At 43.0% G+C, this 22,671-nt stretch overlaps 1 protein-coding gene across 1 annotated transcript in view; it reads right to left on the reverse strand.

The window, feature by feature from the left end:
• Positions 1–22,671, reverse strand: part of LOC138267192 (extracellular calcium-sensing receptor-like) — a 38,657-nt gene that overhangs the window by 11,293 nt on the left and 4,693 nt on the right. Inside the window, exons 2-4 of the mRNA XM_069216043.1 lie at positions 21,379–21,670; positions 19,789–20,625; positions 1,175–1,402 (exon numbers count right to left, since the gene is read on the reverse strand). Of these exons, the coding sequence (XP_069072144.1) occupies positions 1,175–1,402; positions 19,789–20,625; positions 21,379–21,670 (1,357 nt within the window). The remainder of the gene's footprint in view (positions 1–1,174; positions 1,403–19,788; positions 20,626–21,378; positions 21,671–22,671) is intronic.

Consider the following 22,671-nt stretch of genomic DNA (forward strand, 5'->3'; position numbering starts at 1 on the left):
TCAGTTTAAGTGTATACTCTTAGAAACACTATTTTATTCAGTTCATGTGTGAAAAATAATGATTACGTCGAACTACATTAGTTAAAACAGGGACCTTTTTATAGGTCTTAATTTACTCAAATTTAATGGGTTGCTTGAAACTACATTGTATGATTTGTTGGATTAGTTGCCCAATATGTTTACCATTAAAATGTTAATCCAAAAAAATCCTGGACCTTGCCTTCAGTCAATTTTAATAAACTTGAAAACCTAACCTTAAAAACTGGAAGGAGCTTTGCTCCAAACCATCGTGGTAAAGCAAACAGAGCTGGGGGCTGAGTGTGGCAGCTTGGTTAGTACTCTTTTTCAAGAAAGTCTGATAGTTAAATCACACTAATCACAGGTTGATAACGTTAGCAATTTCCTGGGGTAATGTCTTTTCTAAGAATTTGTTTAAAACATTGCACGACTGGGCTTCTTTAAACAACATTATCCCATTTTAGCAGTCAATAGTTAAGTAGCATGCATCCACAACTTAGAACCCAATGACATTACACAATTATTCCCAGAAAAATATAGTAAACAAGGCACACACTTCTTTTTTAAAATTTATTAGCCTCTGTAGGTTGGGCTATTTTTCAGCGTAAATAAAGTAAGTGGCCGATTTCTCCCATTTTATTAAATTGTTGGTTAAGCTAAAAGGCAGACGTCGCTGCAGGTACCGAATATATAAGACATATCCTAACCCCTAAAGGATTTGGACAGTGTTTTATGGTACTCTGGCCTCAATATGTAATGCTCATATTGTTTTGGCCCCAACCAAATCAAAATCAAACGAGAGAGATGAAATCATTAAAGTCATTTTTCTTTAAACAATGTTATTGAATAGTTCTGAGTAGGTATAACTGGCTATTTATTTGTTCCCCCTGGCGTGGCAATGTTTTTATGGGCTATGTTTTTATGGGTTCATATTTTCAGGGCAAATGGTGCATAAGAAGAACTTGTATGTTTTCATTAATCAATCCTGTCATTTAACAAAGTCTCCTTAAAATTACATTTTCATATTTTAAGCCACAATCTTACTTCTTTTTCTATTTCTTCAATATCAATTTTAAACTTTCATCAAACAACCAACACTTCAAAACATAACTACCTTCCTGGATTAAAAAGGTTGTGTATATTCCAGGGACAGTACCTCATTTCCTTGCAAGTTCCATTTTATGGTGCTTAAGTTGACGAACATTTCTTGACCCTTAGGTGCCCTGTTATTAAAACTGCCAACCTTCACAAACTGGATGGTGCCTTCCTGGCTGCTTTGCCAGTTGACAATGTCGTACACAGCACGAGGGTCTCCATTTCTGTCAAAGAACATCTCCTCCCCAAGTTTGTTCCTAAAGGTAACACTCTTGAGGTAATGCAATGTCTGTTGAAGGAGAGCAGAGAGACACAAAAAGTAGTTGAAGACCTTTTTTTGTTTTCTAATGAATGATAAAATACTTCTGCCACCAATCTGTCTGGAATAGTATTCTTCTGGGAGCTGGCCCTTGCACTCTGTACAGCTGACCTTACAGTTTTGGGGGTGGGGGGGAGGGGTTGGGGGGGGGCGGGACATGGGAATGATCATTTTTGTTTGTCAACGCGTCTGCATATCAGCAGGCTGCATTTTAGTGCTTTAAATAACAATTCTACATTGCAAAAGTGGGTGTTTAAATGCCACTGCTTATTCAAATGTTAAAAATTACTTTAACTTGAAACGTAGTACTTAAAATACACCAGATTGTTGAACAATGGGGGTAAGAATCTTTAGTCAAGATACGGGCTGTGCATGAGCTTCCCCTAAGTGATAACAAACAAATTCATATTAAGTATACAATTTTATGTGAACAGGACTCAGAGAAAATTGTTACATGAATAGCAGCAACAAAACAATATTAGAGTTAAGAATCAGTCATTTAAAGGTCCAGCACTGTGCACTTTCTGACAACAGCCCGTACTCAAGCCTTCCACTTGTTTGCCATTTCTGGACATTGAAGATATTCTGAAGGAGGGTGGTTTACTCTGACACGACCTCATAAAAGTTCTCAAAGTATAATAAATTGTTAATGTTATAGAAATATTTAAAAAACATTGTGTGCAGGAATGTGCGTTCTTTTTTTTTTTAAATCAAACTTTATCAACTGTTTTGCTGTATGAAGATCACTCCTTTCCCGACTCTGAGAAACAGAGAAGAGAGAAAATGTTTTTACACTATGTTTGAACTTATTTAGATGCTGGTAAATAATTCAGATTATTGTGGTATCTGTCTCTGTAGAATCTGTGGGCATAATGTGCAGTATACCCAAGGATGAAACCAAATTATTTTTGCCAAAAGCTTTGTTTCCCCATTAAAGGAAGACAAAGATTTTCTGAAACTCATAATAGCACATTTCCTAACATCTAGTGTTTCCTCTCTTCACTTGTGAAAATCTGTACCTCTCATGTTTTGGTAGGCCTCTTGAAAGGTCTTTCATACTTCACTTAGTAGATCAGGGGCAGCGAAAAGTGACAATGAAACTGAGTTACAGGGATAAAACTCCCTATGCATAAAGGCAATTGTATTTTTTTTCCGCAGAAGTAACACGCCAGGCTTCCTAGGAGTTTATTTCTGCAGAACGAAATAGATTGGGAAGTGTAATGCAACAAGCAACATGGTGAAAAGCCATCCATTCAGTTTTGTGAAAGTTCTTCATCTAGACATGCAAATCACTTTCTGCAAAATGAATCAATCGCTCAGCATTTATATAGTGCAGCTCTGTCACCCCTAGTGGTATCCAGGCGTTGAGGGTGCCATGTCTCCATCAAAAGCCAGGTCTTTAGCTTCTTTTGGAAGTCTGCCAGGGAGGGTGCCGTTAGGAGATGAAGGGGAAGGTCGTTCCAAGACTTGGCAGCGATGTAGGAGAAGGAGCAGCCCGCTGCGGTGGATGCACTGTGTGTGTGCGAGGGTGAGTGAGACGATCACAGGTGTCTTGCAGACCTGTGGAAGCTCAGTCGATGGTTGGAGTAGAATGGTCCCTGCTTGTGTAGAGCCTTGTATGCGTGCATGAAGCTCTTGAACTGGCATCTGCTCCGGATAGGGAGCAGATGAAGGTTTCTAAGGTGGGGGGCAATGTGGGTCTGTCTGGGGATATCCAGGATGAGTCTGGCTCCAGTGTTCTTTATGGTCTGGAGTTTTCTAAGGTTCTGGTTGGAAATTCCAGCATAGAGGGCATTACCAAAGTCGAGGTGACTGGTAATGAGGGCCTGCATGATGGTGTTTCTGGTGTTGATTAGAATCCATCTGAAGTTTTTTTGGAGAATGCAATGGATGTGGGAGCAGAAGGAGGTGACTGAGTTGACTAGTCATTTTATGGTCAGTTGGCTTTTGAGGATGATTCCCCAGTTGCGTGCATGGTCTGTCGGTGTGAGTTTTAGTCCAAAGAACACATTTCTTACTTCTAAAGCCACTATTCATATGCATAGTTGTTTATCCAGTGTCTTGTTTCACAGATGACGAACATTATGTAGGAGCAATATAAAAAACTGAAATAATGTAAATGTTCTTTAATTGACTTGTAACATCCTTGTGATTGACTTTGTTTAATTTCAATAAGTAGTCTTTATACACCATCCAGGTAGTTTTCAAATTGTAATTTTTCGTTACAAAAACAGAATTGCTAATGACAATTGTACAACATTTTCACAAACAAGTAGAATGTTTTTAAAAGCTATACATGTCCAAAGATTTTGTTTAAAATGGGCTGTGTCTGAAACAGTTAACAAAGTGTTTCTGAAGTTTTAAGGAATAATTTTAGCTCTTTTTATTCGAAGGAGTTATTTATTGGTAATAAACAATATAATAACTCCTAAGTACTGTTTACCCCATAAGAACAAAGGGGGAGGGTTAGAAGGGCAGTGATTTGAACAATCGAAATTCTTGTTTTCAGTACAATATCTGCTTTCGTTTAGGGACACTCAGTAGCATGAAGTGAGGAAAACCTTATAAAAATGGGCAAAATGTAAATTCCCTGCTGAATTCATTCTCAATGGAAAATAAAACATATAACGTTTAGTAAGAGCTAAATGCTCATAGGAAAAATCCCAAAATAACTTTTGATACTTAAAAAAAATTAAACCTATATAAAAGTGAAAAGATTGTTAAGGTGAAAATAATTTCATCAAATCAATATTGGGAATGTGATTTTCATTTCGAGCAGATAATGGAATTCTGCAATGAGAGCGAAATAGTTTTCCTTGAGAATCCCATCTGATTTTGGCCTCAAATTATTTGGGCTGATATTTAATGCACTAGATAAAATTCAAAATCCATACTCCCTCAGAGTAGTTCTGTTAATTGCAATATTGACAAAAACCTATTTTACCTCACATGTTACAGTTAGTTCTGTGTGTAGCACCGAAATCCAGCAGTTTTCGCCTAATAAATTTTGGCAGGTCAGATTTGGCAAGAATGGTGGAGAATGCCTGATAATTCTGGTATATGCAGTAACTACTATTATTGTGCAGAACAGAATTATGTGTTTGGTGGCTGACACCACACTCCTGCAGTTTGCCCTGGATACATTGGAGCAGGCCAAACCTGCCTAAGTTTATCAGGGAAAGAGTACCCACTATTTACCAGGACGTGCTGATTTTTGGTGTGTTAAAAATCTGTTTATTATTCCTCATTAATGGGCAAACACTCATATTAGGGTGCCATTTATCAGCCCAAACACTAGATTACTTATAATCAGGTCTTTGCAAACTGTAAATGTGTGTTACTTAAGTGTAAATATACTTGCAGTTTATTGGTGAACGCCCACAAGAGTACTATTCCCTTGGAGCTTAACAACTTTTTCATATGTACCAACCCACAAATGTCCAAAGACAGATGGTGTATGTGAGCATGATGGGCATGGCCTCACTATTCATGGGAGGAGAGGAGAAGCGAGAATAAACAAGCTGCTCAAAACAGGCTGACTGCTCCTTAGATAGGCTCCTGATTGTTGTCTTGGTGGTAGTGTAAATGCACAGGCATGTGCATGTGATCCACTCGCCCTCGATATATAAGCTAGGAAGTTACATCAGGTGCCTGGTATGGTCTAGCTTTAAGTGCTATTCATTTTGCCTCTCATCTGGCACTATTCCATTAGCCCTCAGGGCGTATTCACATAGATCACTTGAGAGCACAGAGAGTTGGGGCCATGGCGGGCCGCCAGATACAAAGTAGGAAGGGATGGCAGTGGTTGCAGACTTCCATGATTGTTTATTCAAAACTGGTTGGATCAGCCAGGGGATTGGGTGAGGTCACTGCCACTTCTGCACATCTGCAATTGCTGTGGTGCACATGTGTATAGATTATTCTATGGATTGGGGATGCTGTTGGGGAGTGTTTTGTGTCTCGCCACATGGGAACTCATTTTTTTTCATCCTTTAGTGGAGGGTTCACAGAGCATTTTCAACAAGATGGCTGAAATGATGGGACTGGCCGTATGATGGTACGTCACAATTATTCCATTGATAATGGTGCGCTGCAATTATTCAGTTGCGAGACAGGCCTTCTTCTCTCCGACTGCGGTATGGAGCGCGAAGCCATGGTGAACACTGATCTGTGTTTTGAAGTGTTTAACAGAGCAATGTCCTGCACTCGTGAATGGCGCTGATAAGCATGACTGTGAGCGTGCGTGTATGTGACTGAGCGCGTGCACCTGCTCTTTTGTTTGTATGGGTGCGAGTCGTTGTGTCTGATGGGTGGAGCGGCACTCTAGAGAAGAGGCCCTAGTAAATGAAAGTGAGCCAGCAAATTAACAGGAAGAGCTGTGCCAAGGGTCTGCCTTGGCTCTAAAACTCCTGCACGATCTTTTGTATGAGAGTGCTTTGCAGTTGAAAAACATGCTGCAGACATAATGTTAGAATATGATAAATTCTCTTCAAAATAAACCAAAGTATATTTTTTAACTGACGAAAACGGAACATCCCTCCCCACTATGGACATGATGCCATCAGTGAAGAAACAAGTCACTTGTCATGTCCAACGTATATGTGGTCTAGATTAATAATGTACATGAAACAATACCATATTGTATTAAATCAAACACAATAAGTTTTTGTACAGTGTACATCATGAACTCCTGTATTTCAATGTGCTCTAAAAGTGATAATGACGAAAAAAGAGGCTTTGTGAAAAAAAAAAATTCCCAGGATCACACACTATGGTCACAGGGTGAACTGGGATTGGTCACAGGTTTTCTGCTTTCACTGTGCAATTCAGACCTTGGGCCCATGAGACTGTTTGTCGCACTCACTTCTCTCGGTCACAATGTGAAGGTTGGATACAACTTTCATGCCCCACCAATTTTTACTTGTTACCATCAACCACTGCAAATGTCTACAAACTGTCTCATAAAACCATTTTTGTGAAAAAGGAAATTCCAACATATCGGACGACTTTCCATATTGCCAAATAATCTTTGAAGGACCATTTAAAAATCAGATGCATTGGTTACGGCTGTGAAGCCAGGCAATCCCAATTTTTCAGATCTGACGTGCTATTTGTAGCAATTACATGTCACCTGCAACATGTGAAAATTGTTGAAAAGCTCTTAGATAAAATGTTAGCCTTTCAAACTTTTGGCAACAGTCAGTAAAATACAAATAATAATAAACCTATTAGTTGTTTTCACCAGTTGTCCCTCTATTTTTTGACAAAGAAAAGGTCAACTTTACTGAAAAGTTTGTAGACATTAGCCTGAAATCTAAAAATGATGTACTGGGCCAGGTGGTCCTAAAAAAATAACTGCAAAGCAAAATATCAAATACAGATTCCTGGTGGAGCAATGATGAAATGAATTTTATACTTCTGACTCACACTTAGAAATGTCCAGAGCTATGGCAATAGCAGGTGATTGAAACTGAAGCAAATATGGTTCTCATGTTTTTCAGAGGAGTTGGTCAGGCTTCTCATCATTGACTAACAAAGCGATTAGATAGAGTATTAATTGAGCAGCATGACCTTAGAGTCAGAGAGTCAGAGGAAGGTAACGGAAATAAGTTTTTGTGCCTTATTATGTATTTGGTGCTCCCACTGCAGGACTGCCAAACTCGCAGGGAGAACGCCATCGCCATGGTGGTGGAATCCCCCCTATTGTATTACAGTGATCCCGCTGGGATGACAGGTGGGAACATTGTAGTACGTGGTTCCCGCTAGGCTGCCCACTGGGAACAGTGCTACAACATTGGTCTCGGCTACAGAAGCTGAGGCCAATACCAAAGCACACAGCGCCCTCGGAAACCAGACAGTGCACATTCCGACTGTGCTGTGCAGAGGGACCCCTGCATTGCCCATGCCATGGACATGGGCAGTGCAGAGGCCCCCTTGTGAACCCTGGCACTAGCTTTCTGCTAGAAAGCTGAGTTGTAATCAGCTAGTTGGTGCTGAACTCAGCACCGCCGTGGCTGAGTACAACTCAGACAGCCGTTGGACCTTCGGGAACCACGTCCGAACCACGTCCGACCGTCACTGCAAGGCTGGGGTTCCTTGGACCGCGAGCCTTGTAATGAGGCCTTATATCAGGAAAAACAGGTCACTGATCATTAAGAAGAATCCTAATGGTGACTTTTTGCACTAGATTGATAAATATATGGTTAGTTAATAAACAGTTATTTATGTATTTTGCATCCAATTTCTTGAGAGCAAATTATCCAAAGAAAATTAATTGTTCTCCAGACGGAAACAATCACAAAATTAATTCTCCCCTAATTACCTTGGCACCACTTTGAAGCGTTAGTGTGTCTCATGCTTGTCATACAATTAGGCCTCATTTGTATTCAAGATGTATATGTCATTAGGGAAAGCCCTGTCACATATGTCAGGCCACATGCATCATCATGCAAGCACAGACATGCGTCACCACACAGGCGGCTACCTACAAAATGACATGACTGAATGGTGCTTTTTTTTTATTTACCAATCTTGAAAAAAATGAAATCTCGTTGGTGCGAAAAAGCTGTTTTTGAAGGTAAAGACGTGGCCAGCAATTTGCTGCCTGGCTCTCAGAAACATTTAAAATATAAAAAAGTATTGCGGATTCTGGGGGAAGGAGTAATGGAGATGAAGGAGCAGGAAGCAATGGTGAGTGGCTGATGGGGATCAAATAAAAATAAAGCCATGTGTCAGGAAAAGAAAAGCAAAAGAACACGTAGAAAGCAATTTGGGGATTGAGTGGAAGAACATGAGGGAGAGAGCAACACAGAGCATGGGGTTTGTCAGAGGAGAACTCACGAGAGAGAGAAAGCAGCATTCAATGGAGACAGCAGTACTGAACAAAGCGGCAATTATGTGTCAGTAGGAGAATCACACCAGGATATGACCTGGAAATGCACGCATACTCATAAATCAGTTACCTAAAACTGTGTAGTAGAAGGATGCAAGTCAGCCAATCAAAAGTACAGTAAAGAGGCTATGCTCCATAGGAGGGACAAATACAAGAAGAGGAAGGCAATCCAATTATTAAAAAACAAGAAAATGAGAAAGACAGCAAAGGCACCCAATGGTAAGTAATGGCCAGGCTGTAAGACCACTGTATGTTTTTTGTGGGCCCACAATAGGTCTTTCACAACCAGACATCTTGCTGACGAATGCTTTTGGCCCAGGATATGCAGGTCAGAAATACATAGACAACTTAGACTAAAGGGCACATAATACATCCCCAGCCACTTTTAACTATGCAATAGGAGTGATAATATTCAATTGATTCACTAATGCGTCACGCTTAACACAATTTTACCTAGGTCCTTAGAGTTTCACCACACACAAAAGATGAGGGGGTTAATATGTTCCATAACAAGCTTGGGAAGCGTGTTGTAATATACCTGGCATGCTGTAGGCCTGGAACCTCTGTGATATTAGTGTTCCAGGATTCACATTCTGGAGCCTGGTGGACACTGATGTTCCAGGCATTGATGTGGGGCGGTATTCGGTGTCGGTTGAGGCGGTGCGCAGCCCGTCTCCTGCTTTGGGTTGGTTACTATAATAAAACTTCACTTTTAACTCTTCCTGATTACCTCTTCTTAACACTGGCGACGAGGTAACCAACCCAGAACCCACAAACCTTTCTTTGACGTCGAGACTTACTTTCTGGATTTCGGTCTAGACGGCGCTGTCGGCCGAATTTACGCCTTGCGCCGCTGTCTTTCAGTTTTACTCAACTTCGTCTCTTCCGAAGAGATCCTGTGGCGGTTTGGAGTGGCTGGCTCCGGAGTCCTGTTCGTTGGGAGACCCGCTGTTGCGCTGTTTGGAGAACGTCTTTTGCTCGCTTTAAAACTGTGCTGTTTGGAGAATGTCTTCCGTTTGTCGGCTCCAAGATACGGCAGAAAACTGCGTTTTCCAGGTAGAGGAATCTCATATTGCTGAGATATTCTCCTTCTCAGCTCGCGTCCTGCCTCGCACGCTTTGTTCTTTTTGAGACTAAAGGAGTTTACGCCACGCGCATTTCATGACGCTGCGTTTTCAAATGACGCTGCGTTTTCAACAAAAAGACTAGACCGCTACTATTTCTCCGCGTGCACCGCGGCTTCTACAATAAAGACTAGACCACTGCTATTTCTCTATGCCTCTGTTCCTCATGATGTTCCGGTCACATTATATAAGTCTACCACATTCTTTACGTTCTTTGCATTTTTGTGATCTTTAACTGCTTACACCACCCTGCTTATTGTATGAAAATTTAGACTGTTCACTGTCTTTCCTACTCAACTGGAAAAATAATGGGAAACTTTGACCTCATATAATCTAATTAACTTGAATTATTCTTCACCCAGGTGCAAGCTCAGGATATAAATTTGTGTAATTCACCATGGCTACACCTACTATGTCTCAACCACCTCCCCTCTTATCTGATAAAGGTGACCCCATCCTTCCATGGAAACGATGGAAAAATCTTTTTGATTCATATTTAATAGCCATAGGTGAAGAAAAGTTCTCCCCAGCTAGGAAACAAGCGGTTCTTCTTCACAATCTGGGAATTGAAGGCAGAAATATTTATGACAGCCTAGAACCTTTGACCATTGGTGGGGGGCTGAGGGTGAACCCAGAGACGTTTATGAGATGTCGGTAGTGATGTTGGCGACACATTTCGAGTCTAAACTCAATGTTGTTTTAGAGAGGCATACATTTTTCGCCAGATCTCAGGGCAATACCGAGAGTGTTGGAAATTTCATTGCTGCTTTACGTACATTAGCACGCACTTGTGACTTCAGTGAAATCACAGACTCTCTCATTTGTGATCAACTTGTGTGTTGCACCAATAACAAGAAAGTTCAGGAGAAATTATTGACAAAGAACCCCGACTTGAGGGAGGCGATTGCAATTCTCGAAGGAATGGAAAGTACTAGCAACTGGATCAAAGAGATGAAACATATTGAAGGAGATAGCCTCTCCACTATAAAAGTACCAAGGATTCAAGAAGAAGTTTTAAGAGTTAGCAATGATAATAAGACACAAATATCAACCCAAGAGAAGAAGAGGGACATTAAATCATTATGTTGTTACCGCTGCGGCAACATGGGTCATGCAGCGAATAGTCCTAATTGTTTTGCACGTAACTCATTATGTTGGAAGTGCGGTAAGAGAGGTCATTATGCTAGAGTCTGCAACAATGACAAAAGTAACATAGATTCAGTCACCAAAAATGCTAACAAGATGGTATTATATGTAGAACAAGAGGTTAGTCAAGTTAAGTTCAACACTAGTATGGTAAATCAGGGCCTGTGATCATGCGGAGTGTACCATTAAACTTGATGATAGAACGGTTACAGTTCTGGCAGACTCAGGTTCTCCCTACACAATGGTTGGCGATAAGAACTGGCAGGCAATTTTCGGGGAGACTCCATATTCCTTAATTAAACCTGATATCAACCCTGTCAGCTATGGGGGTGCTAAAATAGAAGTTGTTGGGTACAAGGTCATGAAAATCCAATTCCAAGACAAAGTTACTGTAGGAAAAGTCTATGTAGCCAAACGTGGCAATAATTTGTTAGGTTGGCGGCACCAACGGGACATGGGTATTAAATTAGATCCCAATTCAGATAATCAAGTCATGGTGGTGAGTAACGTGAATGACCCAATAGAGGTGTGTAAGGAATTCCCAGGAGTGTTTAGTGAAGATTTAGGCTGTTTGGCAAATTTTGAACACATGATTATACTGAAGAAAAATGCAGCCCCGGTTGTACATAAAGTCAGAAGAGTACCTAAGTTGATGTTAGAACCTCTCAAAGCGGAACTGAATAGGTTGTTAGAGGTAGGGGTAATTGAGGAGATAGAATCTTCGGAATGGTTGGCCCCTGTTGTTTTGGCACCGAAGGATAACGGGACGCGGATCCGCATGTGTGTAGATCTCAGGGATCTTAATAAGTATATCTGGGTAGATCGACAACCCCTACCTAATATTACGGAAGAGTTGTCATGCTTAGGTGGTTCAAAGGTGTTTAGTGTGTTGGACTTATCCTCAGCTTATCATCAAATAGTTCTACACCCTGAGTCCAGACACCTCATCTCCTTTGTAATACCTTTGGGGGCTTATCAGTTTTTGCGTATGCCCTTTGGTCTGGCCTCTGCGGCTGCGTGTTTTCAACGCATTATGAAAAAAGTGTTAGGGGGAATTTGGCATATTGTGTTTCCAAGATGACATATTGGTTCATGGTAAAACAGTGGGTGAACACGACAGGATTTTAAGAGAGGTTTTGAGTAAGTTAGCAGAGGCCGGTCTTACTGTTAAGAAAGAAAAATGTAAATTTAGGGTCACCTCTGTGACATATCTGGGACATACTATTTCTGGGGAGGGAATCAGACCCAAGTTAGAGTTAATTGATTCTATAATTCATGCACCTGAACCCAAAGATAAGGATGGAGTGAGGTCATTCCTAGGATTGGCGGAGTATTACTCCAAATTCATTCCCAACTTTTCTAGTGTGACACAACCTTTGAGAGCCTTGTTGAAGAAGGGTTGTGAGTTTGACTGGGGAAAAGAATGCATGACTGCTTTCTATTTTGTAAAGAACTGTATTGGGATGATGCCCACCTTAGGGAATTTTGATGTTTGTGCCAAAACTTATTTGTATACTGATGCCAGTGTCAAGGGTTTCAAATCAAATCAAATCATTAACATTTATAAAGCGCGCTACTCACCCGTGCGGGTCTCAAGGCGCTAGGGGAAAAAGGGGGGGTTATCGCTGCTCGAACAGCCAGGTCTTTAGGAGTCTCCGGAAAGCGGAGTGGTCCTGGGTGGTCCTGAGGCTGGTGGGGAGGGAGTTCCAGGTCTTGGCCGGCAGGAAGGAGAAAGATCTCCCACCCGCTGTGGAGCGGCGGATGCGAGGGACAGCAGTGAGTGCGAGGCCAGAGGAGCGGAGGAGGCGGGTGGGGACATAGAAGCTGAGGCGTCTGTTGAGGTATTCCGGTCCCTTGTCGTGGAGGGCTTTGTGTGCGTGGGTGAGAAGTCGCAAGATGATCCTTTTGCTGACTGGGAGCCAATGCAGGTGTCTCAGGTGTGCGGAGATGTGGCTGCTGCGGGGTATGTCGAGGATGAGGCGGGCCGAGGCGTTTTGAATGCGTTGCAGGCGATTTTGGAGTTTGGCTGTGGTCCCGGCGTAGAGGGTGTTGCCGTAGTCCAGGCGGCTCGTGACGAGGGCGTGGGTCACGGTTTTTCTGGTGTCGGCGGGGATCCAGCGGAAGATCTTACGGAGCATGCAGAGGGTGAGGAAGCAGGCGGAGGACATGGCGTTGACTTGCTTGGTCATGGTGAGAAGAGGGTCCAAGATGAAGCCGAGGTTGCGGGCGTGGTCTGTGGGGGTCGGTGCGGTGCCGAGGGGCGTGGGCCACCAGGAGTCGTCCCAGGCGGACGGGGTGTTGCCGAGGATGAGGGCTTCCGTTTTTTCAGAGTTCAGCTTTAGGCGGCTGAGCCTCATCCAATCTGCGACGTCCTTCATACCCTCTTGTAGGTTGGTCTTGGCGCTGGCGGGGTCCTTGGTGAGGGAGAGTATAAGTTGGGTGTCGTCGGCGTAGGAGGTGATGATGATGTCGTGCTTGCGTACGATGTTGGCGAGGGGGCTCATGTAGACATCGAAGAGTGTCGGGCTGAGTGATGAGCCTTGGGGTACGCCGCAGATGATCTCGGTGGGTTCTGAGCGAAACGGAGGGAGGTAAACTCTTTGGGAACGGTTTGCGAGGAAGGAGGCGATCCAGTCCGGGGCCTGGCCTTGGATCCCGGTGGAGCGGAGGCGGGTGATTAGGGTGCGGTGACAGACGGTGTCAAAGGCAGCCGAGAGGTCGAGCAGAATGAGGGCGACTGTTTCACTGTTGTCCATCAGGGTTCTGATGTCGTCTGTGACTGAGATGAGGGCGGTTTCAGTGCTGTGGTTGGTTCAGAATCCGGTTTGTGAGGGGTCGAGCAGGTTGTTGTCTTCCAGGAAGGTGGTCAGCTGTTTGTTGACGGTCTTCTCTATTACTTTGGCTGGGAAAGGCAGAAGAGAGATGGGGCGGAAGGGTTTGGGGGCTGTTCTTACCCAAAGGGTGGAACAAGAGGAGAAAGTAATTGCTTTTGCTTCTCGTTCCCACAAGGAGGCTGAACAACATTATTCTGTCATAGAAAGGGAGGCACTTGCATGTATGTGGGCAGTCAAGCATTTTAAATTTTACTTGTGGGGTTTACCTTTCGTGGTGAGGACTGATCACAGGCCCCTCGTCCACATTTTTTCCTCCAGGAAGAATGAAGAGTTGACCCCATGAATATGAAGGTGGGCAGAAGGGTTATTAGAGTTCAAGTTTGTCGTGGAATATGTGCTAGGACCGAAGTATGTGGTGGCAGATTTCCTGTCCCGTTCTTCAGTTGATAGTAGCGAGGAGCCTGATGATGAGGTTATTATCAATTGGGTGAGAGAGACAGCCATCAATGAAGAGGAGTGGAATTTGGCTGTGGAAAAAGATTCGGACAGACATAAACTCAGAGAATTCATTGTAAAGGGATGGCCGGAGCACCAGGACATTCCTGACTCCTTGAAGGGTTATTGGAATGTGAGAGATGAGCTCTCCTTAAATGGAAATGAGTTATTTAGGGGTAGCAAATCCATACCTCCTAAAGGTGTGAGAAGCAAGATTCTGAATCTAGCTCATGAAGGGCACCTGGGTAGAAGTTTAACTAAATCTAGACTTAGGACAATATACTGGTGGCCAGGGTTAGACCGTGATGCTGAGGCAGTTGTGAAAGACTGTATAAGTTGTGCACACAATGACAAAAGTAAGGTTGTAGCGAAAGCGCCACTGTCTCCTGTTGAGATTCTGGAAAAACCCTGGGCAAAACTAGGTCTTGACTTTATGAGTCCCTTTCACCTCTTACCTGCGAATGAACGGCACGTCATACTTAAGGTGGATTATGCGTCCAAATGGGTAGTGACTAAATGTGTGAATTCAGTCGATACCCGAACAATAATTGAGTTTTTGGAAGAAGAATTTTCTAAGGAGGGTATACCTACTCATTTGGTCACAAACAATGGTCTACAATTGACTTCGCAAGACATGAAGCTCTTTTTAGACTCCCTAGCTATTGTGCATTTGAGGACAGCTCTGTATCTGCCTCAGGCAAATGGTCTCGCTGAGCGTATGAATAGAATGGTGAAGGCTTGTGTGCAAGAAGCTATTGAAACCAGAGATCCATTGGCTAATCTCCTGAGGGACTTGTGGTGGGCACATCGCAACACTCCTAACAGTATCACCAACATAGCTCCTTTTGTATATATGAGGGGAAGGTTGGGTTGCACTAAGCTGTTTCCGGCATGGTTCAGGAATAGTTTGGTGCAGGTTGATCTGGATCAGGGGAAATTTGACAAGGCACCAGGTCTCAGGGAGAGGTATCAACGTAATTACAAATTGCGTTTTGATACCAAGCATTGTGTCTCTAGTGCCAAATGGAAGGTTGGTGACTTGGTGCTGGTGAGAAATCCTTGTTTCAAAACCAAGGGTAAATCATCCTTCAAGGGCCCTTTTCGCATCAGAGAAGTAAAGAAGAACATTGTGATTCTTTACAATGGGGATGCATGGAGCATGTCCAGAATTGCGAGATGGAGAGATGTAGCAGAAGACTCTCCTACTTTGGAAGATCAAGGAAGGAATAATTTTACGAATACATCTAAGGGGTTACCACGCTATAAAGTTTCATCCAGGCTATGCTCCAAACCTCTCTGGATGAAAGACTATACATCTTGACATGTTGTGTTCTGCTTTTCTGTTTTAATACCGGTACATTCTTGTTACAATGTTTGTTATTTCTTACCATGTTGTGATCTACTATTCTGTTTCAATACCGGTACATTCTTGTTACAATGTTTGTAATCATTTTCTTGATTATTGGGATTTTAATGTAAGGGAAGGGGATGTGTTGTAATATACCTGGCATGCTGTAGGCCTGGAACCTCGGTGATATTAGTGTTCCAGGATTCACATTCTGGAGCCTGGTGGACACTGATGTTCCAGGCATTGACGTGGGGCGGTATTCGGTGTCGGTTGAGGCGGTACGCAGCCCGTCTCCTGCTTTGGGTTGGTTACTATAATACAACTTCACTTTTAACTCTTCCTGATTACCTCTTCTTAACAAAACATAATTAGACTAAGTTACACACATTATCCCAGACCCAAGCGCCCCTTATGAGTCCACCAAGCACCAACACAAGACAGTTAATGGTGTGAGGGAACCCAATGATGTGGCATGCCACATGATGTCAGTGAGCTTCCTGGTCTTCTAAAGAGAAACTGTGGTGAGCGAAAATTGCAAGCAGAATAAATATCAAGTCATAACTTCAAGGCCCTATGGTATCCCAGGGCTTTTTGTCTTACTGTATTGGTTTGGGGGGACTCAGTGGGATTACTAATAATAAATGTCCTTTTTTTCCTTCTATAGTTACACACATTTGATGTGCATGGTACCAGCTGTTCGACATCCACAGTCTTCTTCACCCTAAAAAAAACAAGAGTGATCGAGGCCTCTGTCATCTGACAGTTGCCCATGCACCCTATTCATAATAACAAGTTTGGCTCTAGTGCAGCTGACAGCTGATCAGGGGCTTGTTATGTTCATGCAATTTTGCAGTTCATGTGGGCCCTGAACAGGTCACAACGGCACCAGGTTAGCTCTTAGCTGTTCCTGCCATCTTAACAATCGATAAAATGGAGCTAGAGGAGAACTAATGCAGCACACAGATGCCCTGGCACCATGTTCACATTAATGAGCAGAGTGTACAGGCAACTGTTTGAAGCCCCGGTCATTTCTGCATCCCAAAGAAGCACAAAACTTGGGATGGATACTAGGAGCCTTCTCGACAAATGAGAACAGGGCATCAGCCCAGTTATCAGCTATCCTAGTATTCCATCCCCATTAAAATAATGTGGGTGAAAGAGGCCCGGGACTCCTGACCACTATTGTAGTCCCTGGTTGTAGCAGCAGACAAGGAGCCTGCAGTTCTCAGATGCTACAGTCTGCCTTGCCCACCTCCATTTGGTGGTGTGCAGAGGCCGGTGAAAAGTTGTACATTACCTAGTGCCCTGTGAGGGCATCTGGCTAGCTTTGACCTTCCCAGGCCTCTTTCATGTTCACAAATGTTCTGAAAGATGACTTGGAAGAAAATATATATGAAAACATTCTGTAATCCCAAACAAACATCCTTGACCAAAAAATTGTGACTCCTCCACAATTAGAAGAGAGATACTTTTCTGAAAACCAGGGACATTACTTGAAATAACAAAAGTGAAAGTGAAGTTAGGGTTACTAGTGCTGTTAATACTGTCTATCACACACAACAAAAACGAAAACAAATTCAGAACTGAAGATACCAGTGTAATCTATTCTCTTAACCAGTGCTAACTTAAAAAACTCAAGCTGCACTGATGAGGCCCAACATGACCGAAACAGGTTTAGGTTTATTGTGCATCTGTGAAGTAGGATTGGTGCCAATCATGCTGAACTGCCTGTATTTGAGTAAAGCCAAGGTACATTTTCTTTTGGTTCTGTTTTGGCATAAACCATATAAAACAACAGTAACAGAGACTGAGCTCAGAGTAACCAGCGCTGGCTTAGAATATTTCAAACATTTCCATCAGCACTTCTTCGTTGCTGTCATATTTAACTTGGCATCAGTGTTTTGTACAATGTTATTGGTCACACCAATTGTGACCAGTGCACGTGTTGTCATGTGTATGGTCTAGAGAAGTACCTTGGAGAGAGCAAATGTTGCAGAGTTCAGCAATATGGTCAACGGTTAGTGTTTCCTTATGGCTTTTGTGTACATCCATGATATTTAGTGAACTGTTTTTTTCTGGGATTATGTAAAAGTATATGTTTGCATGTATGCAGATGTAAATCAATTTTCTCTCAGCCCTTCATTTGTCCATTTGACCTATGATGTTATCCTATCTTTCAGCCTTCCTCCACTTTTTGGACCCTGTTTTGCTGGCTTTTAGACTCTGCGCACTTTACCACTGCTAACCAGTGCTAAAGTGCATATGCTCTCTCCCTTTGTAAACATGGTAACTTTGGATCATACCTGATTGGACTATTTAATTTACTTATAAGTCCCTAGTAATGTGCACTATATGTGCCTAGGGCCTGTAGATTAAATGCTACTAGTGGGCCTACAGCACTGGTTGTGCCACCCACTTAAGTAGCCCCCTTAACCTAGTCTCAGGCCTGCCATTGCAAGGCCTGTGTGTGCAGTTTCACTGCCACTTCGACTTGGCATTTAAAAGTACTTGCCAAGCCTAGAACTCCCCTTTTTCTACATATAAGTCACTCCTAATGTGTGCCCTAGGTAACCCCTAGAGCAGGGTGCTGTGTGGGTAACAGGCAGGACATGTACCTGTGTAGTTATATGTCCTGGTAGTGTAAAACTCCTAAATTCGTTTTGACACTACTGTGAGGCCTGCTCCCTTCATAGGCTAACTTTGGGGCTGCCCTCATACATTGTTGAAGTGGCAGCTGCTGATCTGAAAGGAGCAGGAAGGTCATATTTAGTATGGCCAGAATGGTAATACAAAATCCTGCTGACTGGTGAAGTCGGATTTAATATTACTAATCTAGAAATGCCACTTCTAGAAAGTGAGCATTTCTTTGCACTTAAATCTTTCTGTGCCTTACAATCCACGTCTGGCTGGGCTTGGTTAACAGCTCCTTGTGCATTCACTCAGACACACACCAAACACAGGGTACTCAGCCTCACTTGCATACATCTGCATTTTGAATGGGTCTTCCTGGGCTGGGAGGGTGGAGGGCCTGCTCTCACTACTGGGACCCTAGCAGACAGGATTGAATTTAAAGGGGACCTGGTGCACTTCTTAGCCACTCTTTGAAGTCTCCTCCACTTCAAAGGCACATTTGGGTATAAAACAGGGCCTCTGCCCTACCTCATCAGACACTTGCTGGAGAAGAAACCTGAACCAGAAACTACATCCTGCCAAGAAGAACTGCCTGGCTGCTCAAAGGACTCACCTGTCTGCTTTCTACAAAGGACTGCTGCCTTGCTGTTGGCCTGCTGCCTTGGTGAACTCTTGTCTGGCTGTGAAAGTGCTCTCCAAGGGCTTGGATAGAGCTTGCCTCCTGTTCCCTGAAGTCTCAGGACCAAAAAGACTTCTCTTTTTCACTTGGACGTTTCGTGCGCTGAAATTATTGACGCACAGCTTGTTCCGCGGCAAGAAAAATGCCGCACACCGACGCTGATCGATGCGACGCCTTCGGGATGACCGGAACTTCGACGCACGGCCTCGCAAGGACAACACCGCCCGACCTCCAGAGGAGAAATCGGCGCGACGCCTGCCATGAGAGCGAAACTTCGACGCACAGCCCCGCAGAACGATGTGCAGCCGGAAAACAAGCAGGAGAAACCACGCACAGACCCGGGACATCTGGTAATCCCTGCGATCCACAGAAAGAGACTGTCCGCGCGCCGGAAAATGACGCACGACTTCCCAGCGTGAAAAATAATGATGCAAGTCCGTGTGTGCTGGGGAGAAATCGACGCACACACCATTTTTCCATGTATCTCTTCTTCTGCGGCCCTCTGCTGAGATTTTCCACTCCAAACCAGATACTTTGTGCTTGAAAGAGACTTTGTTTGCTTTTTAAAGACTTAAGACACTTTATATCACTTTTCAGTGATATCTTTACAAATTCACATTGCAACTTTATTCATTTTGACCTACAATTATCCTGATAAATATTATATATTTTTCTAAACACTGTGTGGTGTATTTTTGTGGTGCTATATGGTGGTATTGTATGATTTATTGCACAAATACTTTACAAATTGCCTTCTAAGTTAAGCCTGACTGCTCGTGCCAAGCTACCAGAGGGTGGGCACAGGCTAATTTTGGATTGTGTGTGACTTACCCTGACTAGAGTGAGGGTTCTTGCTTGGACAGAGGGTAACCTGACTGCCAACCAAAAACCCCATTTCTAACAATCATCTACAGAGAACTTCTGTGTGTCAATATGTGGGACTGTTTATCTCTGATTTTCTAAAAACAAATCTCTTAAATTGTCTTCAAGAAAACTGTCCACTGTTTTCAATAGGGTTTTACCAATACACTAATAAGTAGAAACATTGCCTCTTTTTATCAAAATACCCCTTTGTTGCAATTTAGTAGTACATTTGAAAGATTTTCAGGCAAATGGGTAGTTTTTCATGCAATAATAACAATATACAATGAAAGTAATACACCAGTTCACTTCCACTTTTCACTCATTACTTGTACGTCTATCTCACCTCCCATGGTTTGACGTTCCCTATGTTGGCACAGGTATTATTCCTGAAAGGTCCCTGTCCTGGTACACAAGACCAAATGTTTCTTAATGTGTGAGCCATAGCGTACACTGCATTGTAAATGTTATAGCTGATTCTCAAGTCAGAGTCAGTGACCAAGAGGTCCCTGATTGCCATTGGGTTCTCGTGGCCGGTGCAAATAGCTTTTGGTGTCTTATTTAGACCTGACTCAACCGTGACATCAGTGTCTGGCCACTGGCATTTGAATGTATGTGCCCAAAAGAGTTTCAAAAATGGATCACATGGGTAGGACAGGGGATGAATCTGGAGAAGGAAGTCTGTGAACCCGGGCATTTCTCCTTCATGGATGGCAAACCCTATGGTGCCACTCAGCATGTCCGCAAGTCCCACAGTGGAAACAAAAGGGGAGGTTGACCAACCCTCTGAGGCAAGCCAAACTTTCCTTGTGCCATTGATTTTGGATAATTTTTCCATTATGGGACATATATACGGATCAGAAGAGAAGACGAGGATTGCTGTTGCTGTAGACCATTGGATCTCCTCCACTATGCGGTTGATCTTTTTGTCTTGTGCAATAAGAGGGATGGTTCTGTGGAATGCAATGCACACCCCAAACTTGGAGAGCTCTGCCTTTAAAATTTGAGAGCCCAGCTGGCCATAGTCATTGTCAGTTGACAGAAGCCCCACCCAAGTCCACCCAAAGTGGACCACAAGCTGTGCAAGGCCTCTGGCCTGGAAGTCATCACTAGGAATCATTCGGAAGAAAGACGGGAACTGGACTTTGTCACTGAGCACAGTGCTGCTAGCAAAGTAACTAATCTGCAATTAAACAGAGAACAGGGATATTAAGCATAGAGTTCAGTGTCATACTATACTTTGAAAAGACATGCACTACAATTATGAGATTTAAATTAATTGAAACTCTCTAATGCTGCAATCCCTATTATTGCAGGATAAAAAGTGGTCGCAAATAGCACATCAACTATTTGTGACTAGTCTTGAATTTCGAAACAGCACCTATGTACTAATGTGTTGCATTGCAAAATCCCCAGTCACAAATTATCAGAGAGCGATTGGCCTAATGAGGTGTATGTAACTGGACATTGGTCTACAAACACTATTACAGTTGCAAACCATGAATACATACAGTATGTTGATACATGGTATTTCAACATGCATTTAGTAGGGGAGGTCAATTGAATGCCCCATCCTAAATGTGATTTGGAATGGTTCGCAAAACACATTTTGCAAGTAACAAAGACTTGTAACTTGTAAAATTGGTTTAGTAAGTAGAAAAAAAGCCATCTTGTGGTTGTAAACCTCAAACACTGTGATTTTGCAAATTGCTGGGTCTGAAATCGTAAAATGGCTTTGTACATCTGGCCTTAAGTGTTTGGTCGAAAGAGATAATACATTGTCCCAGCCCCATAGAGTAAAGAGAAATTATATTTATAGAACATGCCGTATTTATACACGATCAATTAATTGATGTGTTTAGTCTGAATCTGAACCCTTCAAAACTTATTTTCACCTCAGTGCGCTCCCTCACATGTTCATACTCTCTGACGTTACCTGTGGATACCTATGAAGCCCAAGCCACCTGCCAATGGCAATTGACTCTGTGGTGCCTGAGTCTGCAATGATGACGGCCAGTGGGGGCTTGTCCGGGTAGCGGTAGTTTGGAAGGCCTTGGTCATCCCCTGCCAACAGCCAGGTGACTCCCCTGAGAGACCTCATCAAAGACAGACAGGAGTCGAAGATCCGCACACCCAATGTCACGTTGGGGAGGAAAGTTGTATCTTGATTAATCTCGTCTACAGCAAAGTCGATGGCTCGAGCCCAGTGGTAAGAACGGATGCTGAAGCTGGAGACATGGGTGACATGACAGAGAGATGCTGTGTGATCAAGATGGAGAGTTGGCAAACAGTTTAAAAGGGTTGAGAGAGACCGTGCCTACAACTCATACCCATGTAAATCATCCACACACAAAGCACCATGTGGATTAACATAATGTAGTGAATACTATCAAAGATCATACTTTGTTATGTTATGTGTACAGTATTGGTAAAGTGCACTGGCACCTGTGACAGTGCCGGGAGCATCGAGCTGGTGTAGGTGTTGCTGCTAGACGTGGACACTTCTAAAACCATATTGGACCACGCAAGCTTGGTGCTTTCCCCGATGGGGCCCATCCACTAATCTGAGGAGGGTTCCTGCTAAACATGACATCCCCGAATACGGGTTATATATTTTTTAAGGATTAGGTAGGTGTTTTGGTCCTGAAGAATCGCACCAGATCATTTAGACTTTTAAGCGAGAAACCTGTTGACCATGATTTAAGAGTAGTACAGGTGATCCTGTACCTACTTTCACTACACTCTGAATTTAGAGATTTAGTGATAACTACCAACACTTTTTGTTTATTTTTCTGGGGAGTTTAGACCTTATTTTATTCTCTCCCCACACTCTTGTTTTTAATCATGACAGAGGTCAGATATCGCAATAAATTATGTTTTACTGCTAGTCATTTTTTACCGCATTTCTTTTACATACCAATCCTATACTAGTACACTTATTGACTGGCTGGCTACCAATACAATAAGATCTCCGGCAAAGAGCCCCCTTGAGGGGCCCGTCAGGCATTGCAGAGCCGGCCTGACGAGGAGCATAGCCCAATGATCAAGCATGTCACTGAATGGTGAGTGAGGGCTCTTGCTTCAAATATTTGGACTCCCAGGAACCTGTGAAATATAGGTACATACCCTTGCAGTGGAACTGTGTATAGCTTTTAATTTACCTGTGAGGGTATCCTACAGCTATGAGAAGAAAAGCATTAATCATCTTCCAAATACCTACATCTCCATA

The sequence above is a fragment of the Pleurodeles waltl genome, chromosome 12 (assembly GCF_031143425.1).
Source record: "Pleurodeles waltl isolate 20211129_DDA chromosome 12, aPleWal1.hap1.20221129, whole genome shotgun sequence".
In the NCBI taxonomy this organism is placed as follows: domain Eukaryota; kingdom Metazoa; phylum Chordata; class Amphibia; order Caudata; family Salamandridae; genus Pleurodeles; species Pleurodeles waltl.